General features: G+C 47.9%; 1 protein-coding gene across 1 annotated transcript; it reads right to left on the bottom strand.

The window, feature by feature from the left end:
• Positions 1–9193: 9193 nt before the first annotated feature.
• Positions 9194–12157, bottom strand: LOC103698686 (receptor kinase-like protein Xa21). The gene is made up of 2 exons (XM_039114833.1): positions 10161–12157; positions 9194–9892 (listed from the first exon to the last, which is right to left on the bottom strand). Exons 1-2 carry the CDS (start codon positions 12142–12144, stop codon positions 9534–9536), a joined length of 2343 nt encoding a protein of 780 aa, XP_038970761.1. The 5' UTR covers positions 12145–12157; the 3' UTR covers positions 9194–9533.
• Between the last annotated feature and the right edge of the window lie 314 nt (positions 12158–12471).

Genomic DNA, 12471 nt, shown 5'->3' with positions numbered 1-12471 from the left:
AATAAAAATTGGAGCATTAAAACTATGGTGCTTCCAAAGAAGAGAACCAAAATAAAATACCCCAATTTTCTCAACCTCTCTTGTATCATAAAACCTAACTAAAAGCCCACCAATTTTCTCAACCTCTCCTATTTCAAGGAGATTCTGAGGGTGGATAAGCAGGACGGTGTTTAAAGATATTTGGGTGTGCCTATCACTGGCCAGTGTATTCGCAGCAGAGATTGTTCCTCCATGAAACAGAGCATTAGGCACAGACTTGAGGGCCAGTAGATGGGTGCTCTTTCCATGATGGGCAGAGTCAGCCTAGTGCGGTCGGTGCTCGGTTCGATACCAGTGTATTTGCTATCCAACACCATCCTGCCTTTGACACCACTAAGATCGCATGAGCAGCTTTTCAGAGATTTCATTTGGGGCAAGCGGGGTGGTAGAGGGGGCATCCACCTAGTATCATAGGAGGTGATTTGTGAGCCAGTTAGATGTGGCAGATTAGGGGTGCATTCCTTGGTGGTGAGGCAAGAGGTACTTGTGGCGAGACATGCAGCCAGGTTCATTCTGGAGTGGAGTTCCCTCCCGAGAGCCAAGTATTGTAGCCTATCGGCGGTGGCAGATGTCAGGGCAGGGCATAGGTGTTCCTTTATATAGAGGAAGATTTGTGCTCGGGCCCCGTTGGTGCTCTCTACAACCAAATGGGCCATCGACGATGGACGATCCATTGATGTGCTTGAGGACAGATGGGTGACCGAGTTTCCGCTCTGTCATATGCCAATGCCGGTTGATTCGGCGAGGTTGGCGGGATGCAGGGTCTGTGACCTGTTTATTCCCGGAGAGGGCAGGTGGAGTGAGGTGGTGGTCTGGAAGGCTTTTAGGGAGGCGATGGCTAAGAGGATCATGACCCTACCTATCCCCTCCAGGCCAGGGCCAAACAAACTGGTCTGGGCTTCGACTGGAAGGTTCTATTTTCATCATCACTATTTTCATCAAATTGTTTTTTTTACGAATCATACGTTTTTCACGAAATGTAGGTTCTACTTTCATTTCAATTGCAGTTTCTTTAGATGAAACCAAAGCAGTCAATTTTAATGGAGACCCTAGACATGAAAAGCTACTGCCAATTTTTTAGAATAAGCATAAAGTTATACCCAAAGCAATAGACAATAAAATATGTGGAAAAGAGAAAAAGATGAATAATCAAAAAGTAATTTTCTTTTTTTTTTGTCGATAGATATTTTTTTTTTGGTCCTCATCCTTTTGTCCTTGTAGAGAAAACTGGACACTGAACATGCATTGTCTGGTACAGAAGTAACAGAACAAAGATATAGACAAGCAATCTCCACTATTAAAGATATAGACCACATACCCTCCTTTGCGCCGGCCTTCCGCAGGATTGTGCAGCTGCATTGTCCGGATATATGTGTGTTGTTTGAGACCCGGCTTTCCGGAAGGAGTCTTCAGAAGGCTAGGAGAGCGGTTCCTCGGTCGTGGGGATTTTATGCAGTTGAGTCCCAGGGGTTGTCGGGTGGTATTTTAGTCACCTGGGCGCAGGGCTCTTGCAGGGTGGATGTGTTCCATGTATGTACACAGGAGGTGGTTATAGTGATTTCGGAGGGTGGTGGTGTTTCTTGGGTGCTTGCTGCAGTGTATGCCAGTACTGACCTCAGGGAGAGGCGGACATTGTGGGAGGAGGCGTCTCAGCTGATTAGTCAGGGGTGCCCTATGATGGTGGCTGGTGATTTCAAATGCATCGTTGATCCTCAGGAGAAGATGGGGGGAAAACCTTTCTCATATGAGAGGAAGGTTAGGGAGTTCCAAGATTTTTTGACATCGAATGGTTTGATAGATCTGGGGTTTTCCGGCTCCAGATTTACATGGTGTAATAATCAGCAGGGCCAGGCTAGAGTATGGGAGCGACTTGACAGGGCCTGTGCGACTGCTGGGTGGGTTCAGTGCTTCCCGGATCACCGTGTGAGCCATTTGCCCAGGATTGCGTCGGATCACTGTCCATTACTGGTGAGTACAGACACTTTTATTCCAGTTCGGCCTCCATTTAGATTTGAGAAAATATGGCTTTGTTATCCGAGATCATGGGAGATGGTGAGGGAGGCTTGGAGTGCTCCGGTTAGAGGAGATGCTATGTATCGGGTGTCTCGTAGACTGGAGTTGACGAGGAGACGTTTGAGGAGGTGGAACCATGAGGAGGTGGGAGACATTTTCAGGAGGATTGAGGAATCTGAGGAGGCAATTGCTAGGTTACAGGCTCAGGAGGACCAGAGGGGAGGTCTAGCAGATGGGGAGATGGGGGAGCTCAGATCACTACTGACACTGCATGATGGCCTTCTTAGACAGCAGGAGATATTTTGGAGACAGAAATCGAGGGTACAGTGGATTGTGGAGGGGGACAGAAACACTAGATTTTTCCACCAGGCGACAGTTATCAGAAGGCATCAGAACAGAATCAGAGTTATCAGGGATGAGAGGGGGTAGGTGTCAGAGGATCCGGAGAGGATTCAGAGGGTTATGGAGTGTTTTTTCAGGGCTAGGTGGACAGAGCAGCCTACAGGTGGGAGCATAGTGGATATCTACTCGCCTGAGGTTGGGGTGTCAGAGGGGGAGACAGCTGCACTGACCAGACCAGTTTCGGAGGAGGAGATCAGAGAGGCAGTGAGGTCCCTCGCGGGGGACAAGGCCCCAGGGCCGGATGGTTTCCCACCCTTATTTTTTCAGAGATATTGGATGATAGTGGGTCGAGATGTGATGGCGGCTATACAGCAGTTTTTCAGTACAGCAGTGATGGCGGCAGATTAGCAGAGGACTTTTATCACCCTGATACCGAAGCGGCAGGATGCCACGGAGCCGAGTCATTTTCGGCCGATTAGCCTTTGTACGACCCTGTACAAGGTGACGGCGAAGATTCTCGCCGTCCGTTTGTGGTGTGTCCTTCCTAGGCTTATTAGCCCAGAGCAGGGAGCTTTCTTGGAGGGGCGGAGTATATCTGATAATGTACTTATTGCCCAGGAGTTTATGTTTGATCTCGGCAGGGCCCCGGTGAGGAGGAGCTTGATGGGGATCAAGCTAGATATGGAGAGGGCCTATGATAGGGTGAGATGGGACTTCTTGCAGCAGTCTTTGCAGGGGTTTGGATTTTCTGAGACTTGGATCAGATGGGTGATGGGCTGTGTACGTGCCCCTTCCTTTGCTATCTTGATGAACGGGACGCCATCCCGTTTCTTTGTGTCGACAGGGGGGTTGCGTCAGGGGTGCCCCCTTTCTCCCCTATTATTCATTATGTGCTCAGATGCATTGTCTAGAGCTCTACGACGAGCAGTGGCCTCTCAGGAGCTGGAGGTTTATAGACCGGTGGTGAGGGCTCCTCCGATTTCCCACTTGTTGTTTGCTGATGACTGTCTGCTCTTGGCCAGGTCGTCGGTGCAGTCGGCTCGGATCATCTGTGGGATTATTCGGGACTACTGTGCAGCATCAGGACAGCGGGTCAATCAGTCCAAGTCATCTATTATTTTCAGCCCAAAGACCAAAGTAGCTGTGAGGCGTTCGATAGTGGAGATCCTGGGGGTGGGAGAGCAGGAGGGCATGATGACATATCTAGGGGTCCCACTCTCCGGTCAGCGGTTGCGGCGGAGGGATTGTGCAGCTCTGGAGCTCAGTATCAGACGGAGACTCGAGGGGTGGCAGATGCATACACTTTCGATGATGGGTAGGATCACTTTGGTTCGCTCAGTTCTTACCTCGGTCCCTATCTATCTACTTTCCAATACTATCATTCCAGTTACAGTCCTGAGATCCCTTGAGCAGCTGTTTAGGGACTTTATTTGGGGGAGGTGCAGTGGCAGAGGGGGAGTCCACTTGGTGGCTTGGGATGTTGTGTGCCAGCCGGCTAGATATGGAGGATTGGGGGTGCAGTCTTTGGTGGCCACGCGGGAGGCACTAGTTGCTAGACATGCAGTTAGATTTTTGCTTGAGCCCGAGGGTATGTGGTCTTCACTGATGAGGGCCAAATATGGTGCCTTGGTTCCTGGGGTGCGAGCTGGCCGTCACCATTCTCCGATTTGGAGGGAGATTTGCACTAGAGCTGGGGTGGTGCTTCCAGAGATTAGATGGATCATAGGCGATGGACGGTCTATTGATGTGCTGGAGGACAGTTGGGTGACCGAGATACCGATCTGCCGTATGCCGACCACGGTTGATGTGACGAGATTAGCTGGCTGCAGGGTTAGTGAGCTGCTGACACTAGAGGGGGCTCGATGGAGGGAGGAGATGGTCCGGGAGGTCTTTGGAGAGCGATTGGCGGAGTCGGTTCTGTCTATTCCGATTCCCACTGGTGGGGGGGGCGACAGGCTAGTATGGGTTCCGACGGGACGGACGCGGGTACGGGTCAGAGATCTCCGTGCATTGATTGGTAGGGAGCCAGCTCGTCAGATTGAGGGTGGCTGGATATGGAGGTTGCGGATTCATCCGCGAGTGGCTTTATTCATCTGGAAGGTGGCCTGGGGCTGCCTTCCTACGAGGAGCTTGTTAGCCCGGCGTGGCATGGCGGTCTCTCAGTGCTGTGAGGAGTGTGCAGATAGTGAGGAGACGATCGAGCATGTCCTCCTGCAGTGCCCCAGAGCCAGAGAGATATGGAGGAGATCACCGGTCCTACTACCCGACTCGATAGTCTCTGCACAGGATATGATTCAGATGTTGAGAGCCTCCACGCTGAGTTCCCAATCTGTGGAGGTAGGGATTCTGGTGGCATACCTGTCCTATCACATCTGGTTGGATAGGAATGCCGGCCTGTTTGAGGGGAGGAGGTCGCCCCCGAGGAGGGTGGTGGATAGAGCGACGCTATCTGCGAGGGAGGTTCTTGCGGCTACCATGCGATTTTCTTCTGGGATAGCCAGGGACATCTGGGGTACTCTCCACGCTGCTTCAGCGCCCCGGTTTGCCCTTGTTTCTTGGGTACCTCCACCCCTTGGCTATCTTAAAGTAAATTTCGATGGCAGTCGGTCAGTGGATGGTGTGGTTGGAGGGGTTGGATTTGTGGTTAGGGACCACCATGGCAGATTGATAGCGGCAGGAGGGCGGCGTACGCCAGGACTCTCTGTGGTCGGAGCAGAGCTGCGGGTGGCTTGGGAGGGTATATCCTACGTGTGGCAGGTTCTTGGTGTGGAGCGGGTCTGCCTTGAGGGGGATTCATCTGTGGTTGTCGAGTGGCTCCGAGGGGCGGATCGGTTTGGGGATGGCCATCCCCTCATTAGAGAGGTACGTAGGATGGTATGGCTGATGGGCGACGTTCAGATAGGACATGTGTTCAGAGAGGCGAACAGGGCTGCAGATTGGGTCGCCTCTCATGCTGCCCGGCATTCCGGAGATTTTACTTGGACGTCTGATGATGATGTTCATCCTTACTTGTATCTTTTACTTTTCCGCGATTTAGCAGGTTGTACTCACGTTAGAGTTATATGAAATGAGTAGCCGTTTTACCAAAAAAAAAAAGAAAAAAAAAGAAAGAAAAGGAATACTTGATATCTATTCTCCTAAAATCAGGTGAGCAAAGGACTACCATATTCTCATCAAGACTCAAGAGCCTGTCACTTGACCCAAGGCAGAGTCAGCTGATGCCGCAAAGATTTCTCTTAGCACATATCAGGCCAAGATTGAGGAGCTGGAGATTCAGATTCAGAAGTTTATTGCTGAAAGAAATGATCTTGGAATTAAATTGGAAGAAGCTGTGCAGGATTCAGGTGATAAATGACCCCCATTTTTTTCAGACTAGCTTGTGCATTTCTTCAAACAGATTCTGAATCTGTTACCGTTCCAGGGAGGAAAGATATCAAGGATGAGCATTAAATTTGTTATCGAGCTGGGCCCTGTGCCTGAGCATTAAATTTGTTATACAAGTCATGCTTGGGTTCTTTCTCATACCTCCTCTGTAGTCTGTTCCCAAGCATGCATATTGGGTTGGCCGCTTGGCCTTAGTTTTTTTATGTCAGATCTTTTAGATAACCAAACCTGTTCTGAATTTTAAGACATCTTTACTATTCTCGTCATGATTTCTGTCAGTATTTTTTGGTCTATTATCTTTTGTGGTATCCTTTTAGAATTTCATGGATATTGCAATAAACTTCTAAAAATAAAAATAAAAAATAATTAAATAAACCCCAAGTAACCCATTACTCAAGTAGGAATCGGATTCCTGCATCATGATTATGAGTATATATTAACAAAAATAAATAAGTAATAACCCATTATCCAAGTAACCCAACAAAGAGAACACCCTAAAGGGCCTAAAGCTGTTCTCGGAAGGCAGAAGCTCACCTCCGGGCTCCGGCGATGGTGGCGAGGACGGAGGGCTGGGTCGAGAAGGACTGAAGGAGAAAAGACGCCGTCATGCCGGCGATGCCGCCTCCCTGATTCCATCGTCACTCTCTTCGGCCGAGTGCCGACGGGGAGGACCGACGACAGCAAGAGCGACTGAGCGAGTGGCGAACGGCCGGAAATGGGCGAAGGACGGAACTTAGTAGGAAGAACCGAAGATTGAAGAACTAAGGAGTAAGGACTCAGGAGGAAGTAAGGAACTAGGAAAGAAGGAAGAACCGAAGAAGAGTTTAGAAGGAGGACTCTCTCTGGTTTACTGGTTTTCTCTTATCTGGGATGGCCGGATGGGATTCTGCCATTTTGGACTGGTGGGTGGTGACTACGGCCGGCGGATGGAGAAGACGGGCTATGGAGGATCGTAGGGGCGTAGGGCCCTCCATAGCCCCGTTGTCCGTTGCTCATTGGCCATGCCTGGAGGTTGGAGGCTGGATCGTTCGTACTTCGTAGGCAGCTAAGGCAAGGCAGCAGCCAGGCAGGCAGCTATGAATCCTAATATCCCATCATGGGCACTGGGCAGCTGGAGCTGATAGCCAAATTCATGGCGATCCTAGGATGGCGATGAGGGGCGATGAGGCTATCCCAGGCTAGAGAGTGGAGGGCCGGAGGCCTTCCTTGGGCCGCCTCTGATTGTTAACCTTCTTGTAAATATGGATAGCCTTAAAAGATTGCAGGATACTAATGATCCTCCTTATATCATCCAGAATAGTGTGGAAATCCTCAACATAAATTTGTTAATCAACTAACTAGCTGATAACCATCCAAGAGTCCCTCCTAAGAATTACATTGGAGGCCTTTAGTATAATGACTGCATAAATCAAATCCTCCCAGGCTCCCCTCATCTCCGCAAGAGGGATTATAACATCATACAGATGGCATCAAGGTCAACAGTACTGTTGAGGGAATACAAGTTCCCCTGAGTACATGAGTACCTGGCCGATACGGGGCCGGATGACGGCCGACCTCGGGCGGCCGAACCTGATGCCCGACTTCGGAACGCCCGACCCGAAGGGCGCCCGACCTCGGGAGTCGGACTCCACCAACTGTCCACTGTGGGTACTTTCCCCTACTGACTGACGCAGGATCACGCCTGAAGTGGCTTACTCCACAAGTAATACGCCCGACCTGGCGCCCCACCAGACGTCTAGCTTCAGGGCTCTTGACCTCGGAAGTCCGACCTCGCCGCCCACCTACCGCGGTTGCACCCTTTTGAAGTCCGGTCAGGGGCCATACCCTGCCACCGCCTCCAGCATTTAATGCGCATGATCTCTGCAAACCTTCGGCTCACTCAACAATTAATGTATATCTCCATCTCACTCAACAATTAATGTATATCTCCGGCTTACTCAACAATTAATACGCATGGCTCCTATCATCTACGGATCTTCTGTTCTCCACGGCAAACCAGCTCGGCAGCGTTCGGTCAGCTGTGACAACTCTCTGATCCTGGCCTTGCCTCCGACGTCAAGGCATTAATTCACCTGGTCGCGCACTAACTCAAGCGACGTGCTGAGTCGTACAGCAACATCGTCCCATCACATCACATGTAATCCGACCCCCCTATAAAAAAGAACCTCTCCTCCTCAGTGGGGGGTTGGACTCTGAAACCGAGTGGAATATATCTTCCTTATCTCCTTCTCCAAAATTAAGCCCCCCTCTGACTTAAGCATCGGAGGGCCGGCGCCGGAAACCCCGACCATCGCTTTTTGCAGGCCCCTCCACGGAGGACGCCGCTCGCCGACGGATCGCCGCCCGCCAGTGTTCGCCGGAGCTCCTCCTCCTCAGCCGACGGCCGCCCCCGGGTCCAATTTCCAGCAACAAGTACCATCCCGAATTGCTCAATTTGAGGTGTATTGAGCCGTATCAAAAACCGCCCGAAATAGTTCCGACCTTTGAATTGAGAAACCAGTGAGAGAGAGGAAGAGCGAGAGAAAGAAAGAAAGAAAGAAAAATAGAAAGAGAAAGGAGGAAAATTGGGAGGGAGGAAGGGAAGGAGTGAGAGGGAGATGGTGCCAGAGACCAAGAGAGACGGAGGGAGGGACAAAGAGAGCTTTCGAGGCCCTCTCTCCTTCGCATTGTCCGAACATGACCCTTATTGTGAAACGAAATAAAGGCTTCGGCCTTTATATATGTGAAGATGGCAGAGACCGCCAACTTTATTTATTATTTTTTTAAAAAAAAAGTTGAAGTATTTTGAAGAGATGGGTTAATTCTCCTTAAAGAGAAAATTTTGCTTCAAAAGTAAGTTGTAATACTTTTATTATTTAATAAAGTTTTTCTTCTCTTTGCATTATAATTTTTCTGCAAGTGTTCTGTTGATGTTTGTGCCTGAAGTCATGGGCATTGGAAAGTCCTTCTGCATAGGATCATCCGGTTTTACAACCATGACAAGCATAGGTGCATAACAGATCAATAGGGATATGCCCATGCCAGTACCACATGCCATTCAAAACACATCACAGAGGTAACTGGGAGTCTCTTTTCTTTCTTTCTTCCTTCCTTCTGTCTTTCCATTTTTTTTTATTACGAGTTGGACTCCCACTTAATGTTCCCACTTAATGGCGTAGTCATACTTAATTTCATCTTTCAGTCTCTCAAATTTAATTATACATATGCCTTACTTTATATAAACTTATATTGATTTTGTACACAGTTAACACGTTTTTTATTATTGAGAAAGATTAAACAACAGTAATCACGTTAATTAACACTAAACATTTCCATTAAACACAACACATTTTATACCCACCCGTTTCTTTTCCTCTACCTAGTGGAAGGATTAAAAGATAAGAAGGATCAAAATAAGAGGTAGAAATATATAAAGCGCAAGCAAGATGGAGGCAAAAAGTGACCTCTCCCGTGTGTCAAGGAAAACATAACTCGTGCAACTATGACAAGACTCATTTCAAATCCATGGAGAAGTTCATCCTGATATCCCTCGGGGCAATGTGATGGTAGAGCATCCAAAGAGAAAGAGCCCCCTCAAACAATTGCAGGCACAAACAAAAGGCAAAAACCAAAAATTGAAGACAGGTCGAAGGGGATGGGCACCGGAAGCAACAGCAAAAACTAGCGGCCTAGGGAAGTAACGGCAGCTCCATAATGTATGTTTACGTAAGCCTTCATAATATCTTACTAATATTTGTGGGCCATTCTCTCTGACTTTAGACCCTGCCAAGTATCTGCCTCGCTGCAGTCATTTTTTTAAGAATATCTCCCGTATGCATTCGTTCTTTGGGTAATTTGCAGGAACATTGTAGCCCAATGTTGATCACTGAAATTAAGCACTCTTGTATCCTGTGTTGTATGTCATCAATAATTTCATACTCTTCCTCTCGTATTAACTGCGGATCTACGATGTTCATAATTTGAGTGGGAAAAGCCATCTCAACAAATTGATGTAGATCTAGGCTCTCATTGAAGGTTTCATGAGTGGGTCTCCTTCCAGTAAACATCTCCAAGAGAAGTATTCCATAGCTGTACACATCTCCTTGGGTCGATACTTGGCTTCCCAAACCATACTCTGATATATGTTTGTACAAAGACAACGGCAAAAATAACATAATTAAACAATCAAGATAAATCGCTCCACAAACAAAACAAAGAAGTGGATCATTTCTCTATGCCACCGAAAGATTATATTAGAAGCATAAATTCAAATCAAAAGGTAGAAATATGTTGTAATAAAATGAATGAGCCAGATTAGCCTCTGTCTTTAGCTGCTCATTATTAGTCTATATTAGCCTACGTTGGAAGCAAATAAGTAGAAAAATTTGTGCATGGAGTCTCACCTGGAGCAATGTACCCAACTGATCCTTTTATCGCCGCCAAGCTAGCAGATATGGAGAATGAGTTAGCAGATTCAGAAAGAAACTTCGCCAGCCCGAAGTCACTCACACGGGCAGTCATGTCGCCGTCCAGAAGAATGTTGCTCGGCTTGAGATCACAATGCACGATTGGCACCGGACTGTGATGATGAAGGTAATCCAGGGCAGAAGCCACGTCAATGGCTATGCTCACTCTCTGTTCTAAATTCAAATTCCTCATCTGGCATTGCTCATTCACTTCTGGATGCAGCCATCGTTCCAAGCTTCCATTCTCCATAAATTCAAGAACCAATGCTTTGAAATCATTACCTCTAAAATCAACACTAGAGCATGCAGTTATGATTTTGACCAGGTTCCGGTGTCGGATGCTTCTCAAGGCCTCACATTCAGCTATGAAACTCCTTGAAGCCCCCTGCTGCTGAAGGTTCAGTATCTTTACAGCAACCATCTTTATATCATCCCAATCCATGACTCCTTTATATACAGAACCGAAACTCCCAACACCAATCAGATTTGCTGAAGAGAACCCATCAGTTGCTCTGACCAATTCGGCATAAGAGACTCTAACATGTTCTGTTCTTATGGCTGCAATGGATGGACGTCTCATTCTTGTCTTTCTAGTCCTGTAAAGTAACACGAAGAAGAGAATCAGAGATACACCTAGAACTCCACTGGCAACTGCGATGATCGCCACCAAGATAGCAGCTTTGTGTTTTTTCCCATGGGGTTGGGTAGAGGAGCAGGGTGGCAGGTGCAGTTCTTGGATTCCACCACAGATCTTTCGATTTCCAATAAGTGAAAATGCGCTCATATTTGCGAAGACCCCACCTAGCGGAACCTCGCCTTCAAGGTTGTTGAAAGAAAGATTCAAAAACTGGAGCGAGTGAAATATTTGGAAATAGTCAGGTACATGCCCGGACAGGTTGTTGCTTGAGAGGTCCAGAAATTGAAGGCCTTTTAGATTGGCCAACGATGTCGGGATGATCCCCTCAAAAAAATTACCGCTCATGTTAAGCTTTACGAGGACCACGCATTTGCCAACGCTATCAGGGATTTCGCCATATAGTCTGTTCTCGGAAACATCGAGGTTATTGACATTTATCAGGCTGCCAATTTCTGAAGGTAAGAACCCATGTAATGCGTTGTGGGATAGGTCCAGGAGTTCAGATAGGGAAGACAGGCTAAGAATCTCTATGGGTATAGGGCCTGTAAACTGATTGTAGGAGAGATTTAGTAACTGCAAGTTTTTGCAGTTTCTAAGGTGGGTTGGAATGCTCCCGCTCAGTATGTTTGCTGCCAAAGAGAGCCAATTCAATTGACTAATGTTTCCCATTGAAGGAGGAATTTGGCCGGAGAAATAGTTGTAAGACATATCCAGTACATTCAGTGCATTAAGATTTCCAAGAGAGGCAGGAATGTTACCAGTGAGAAGGTTTTCAGACATGTCAAGATATACCAGGTTTTTCAGATTCCATATATCTGAAGGCAGGCTTCCAGATATCTGGTTATTCCAAAAACCGAGGGTATGGATATCTGTGGAGACGTTGGAAATGGAATTGGGTAAGACACCAGAGAGGCTGTTGTTGCCGATAAGTAGTACTGTCAACTTGCTGCAGTTGGTTAGAGCAGTGAGGAAGCTCCAATCGTCGGCCTCCTTGGCTTCTAGTTGGTTCCCGAAAAGTCCCAGGAACGACAGATTCTGTAAGGTTCCAAGGTTACGAGGGATTTTTCCATGGAGATTGTTTGATTGAAACTGGATGCGAAACAGTTCAGAAGCATTGGATAAAGAAGAAGGGATAAGTCCGGTGAACGCATTGTAGGCCATGTCGAGACTTCTGAGGTGGGGAAGAGTGCTACCTATGTGGGATGGGATTGTCCCTCCAAGACTGTTCACCCCCACACTAAAGACACGGATGCTTGAGAGATTGTAGAGACAGGGAGGAATCATGCCTGATAACTGGTTGATTGCTACCTCGAAGCCAGCAAGGGAGGGCAGACGGCATAATGAAGATGGAATGCCCCCCGATAGAGCGTTAAAGTTAAGAATGAAACGGTGATGGAGGTCAGGTTCCCTACCCAAGGTGGGATGCCGCCTGCAATCTGGTTGCTCCCCAAGTTAAGGTAGTCCAAAGAGGAGAGGTTGGCCAAAGATGTTGGGATGCCTCCTGTAAGATTATTCGATCGGAGGTTCAAGCCGATGAGCTGAGGAAGTGATCCCAACTCATGGGGCACTTGTCCGTTGAGATGGTTGTCGCCCAAGTGAATCCAACTCAGA

Source organism: Phoenix dactylifera, chromosome 17, assembly GCF_009389715.1.
Source record: "Phoenix dactylifera cultivar Barhee BC4 chromosome 17, palm_55x_up_171113_PBpolish2nd_filt_p, whole genome shotgun sequence".
Classification (NCBI taxonomy): Eukaryota; Viridiplantae; Streptophyta; class Magnoliopsida; order Arecales; family Arecaceae; genus Phoenix; species Phoenix dactylifera.
Note: the sequence above shows the minus strand (reverse complement) of the source record. Positions and strands in the feature narration are given on the sequence as shown.

Excerpts from the sequence above, each read along its gene's own strand:
- LOC103698686 (XM_039114833.1), bottom strand. The coding sequence starts at position 12,144 with ATGATTCCTCCCTGTCTCTACAATCTCTCAAGCATCCGTGTCTTTAGT. Across the intron at positions 9,893-10,160 it reads AGTTGGGTACATTGCTCCAG|AGTATGGTTTGGGAAGCCAA; the intron begins GTGAGACTCCAT and ends AACATATATCAG.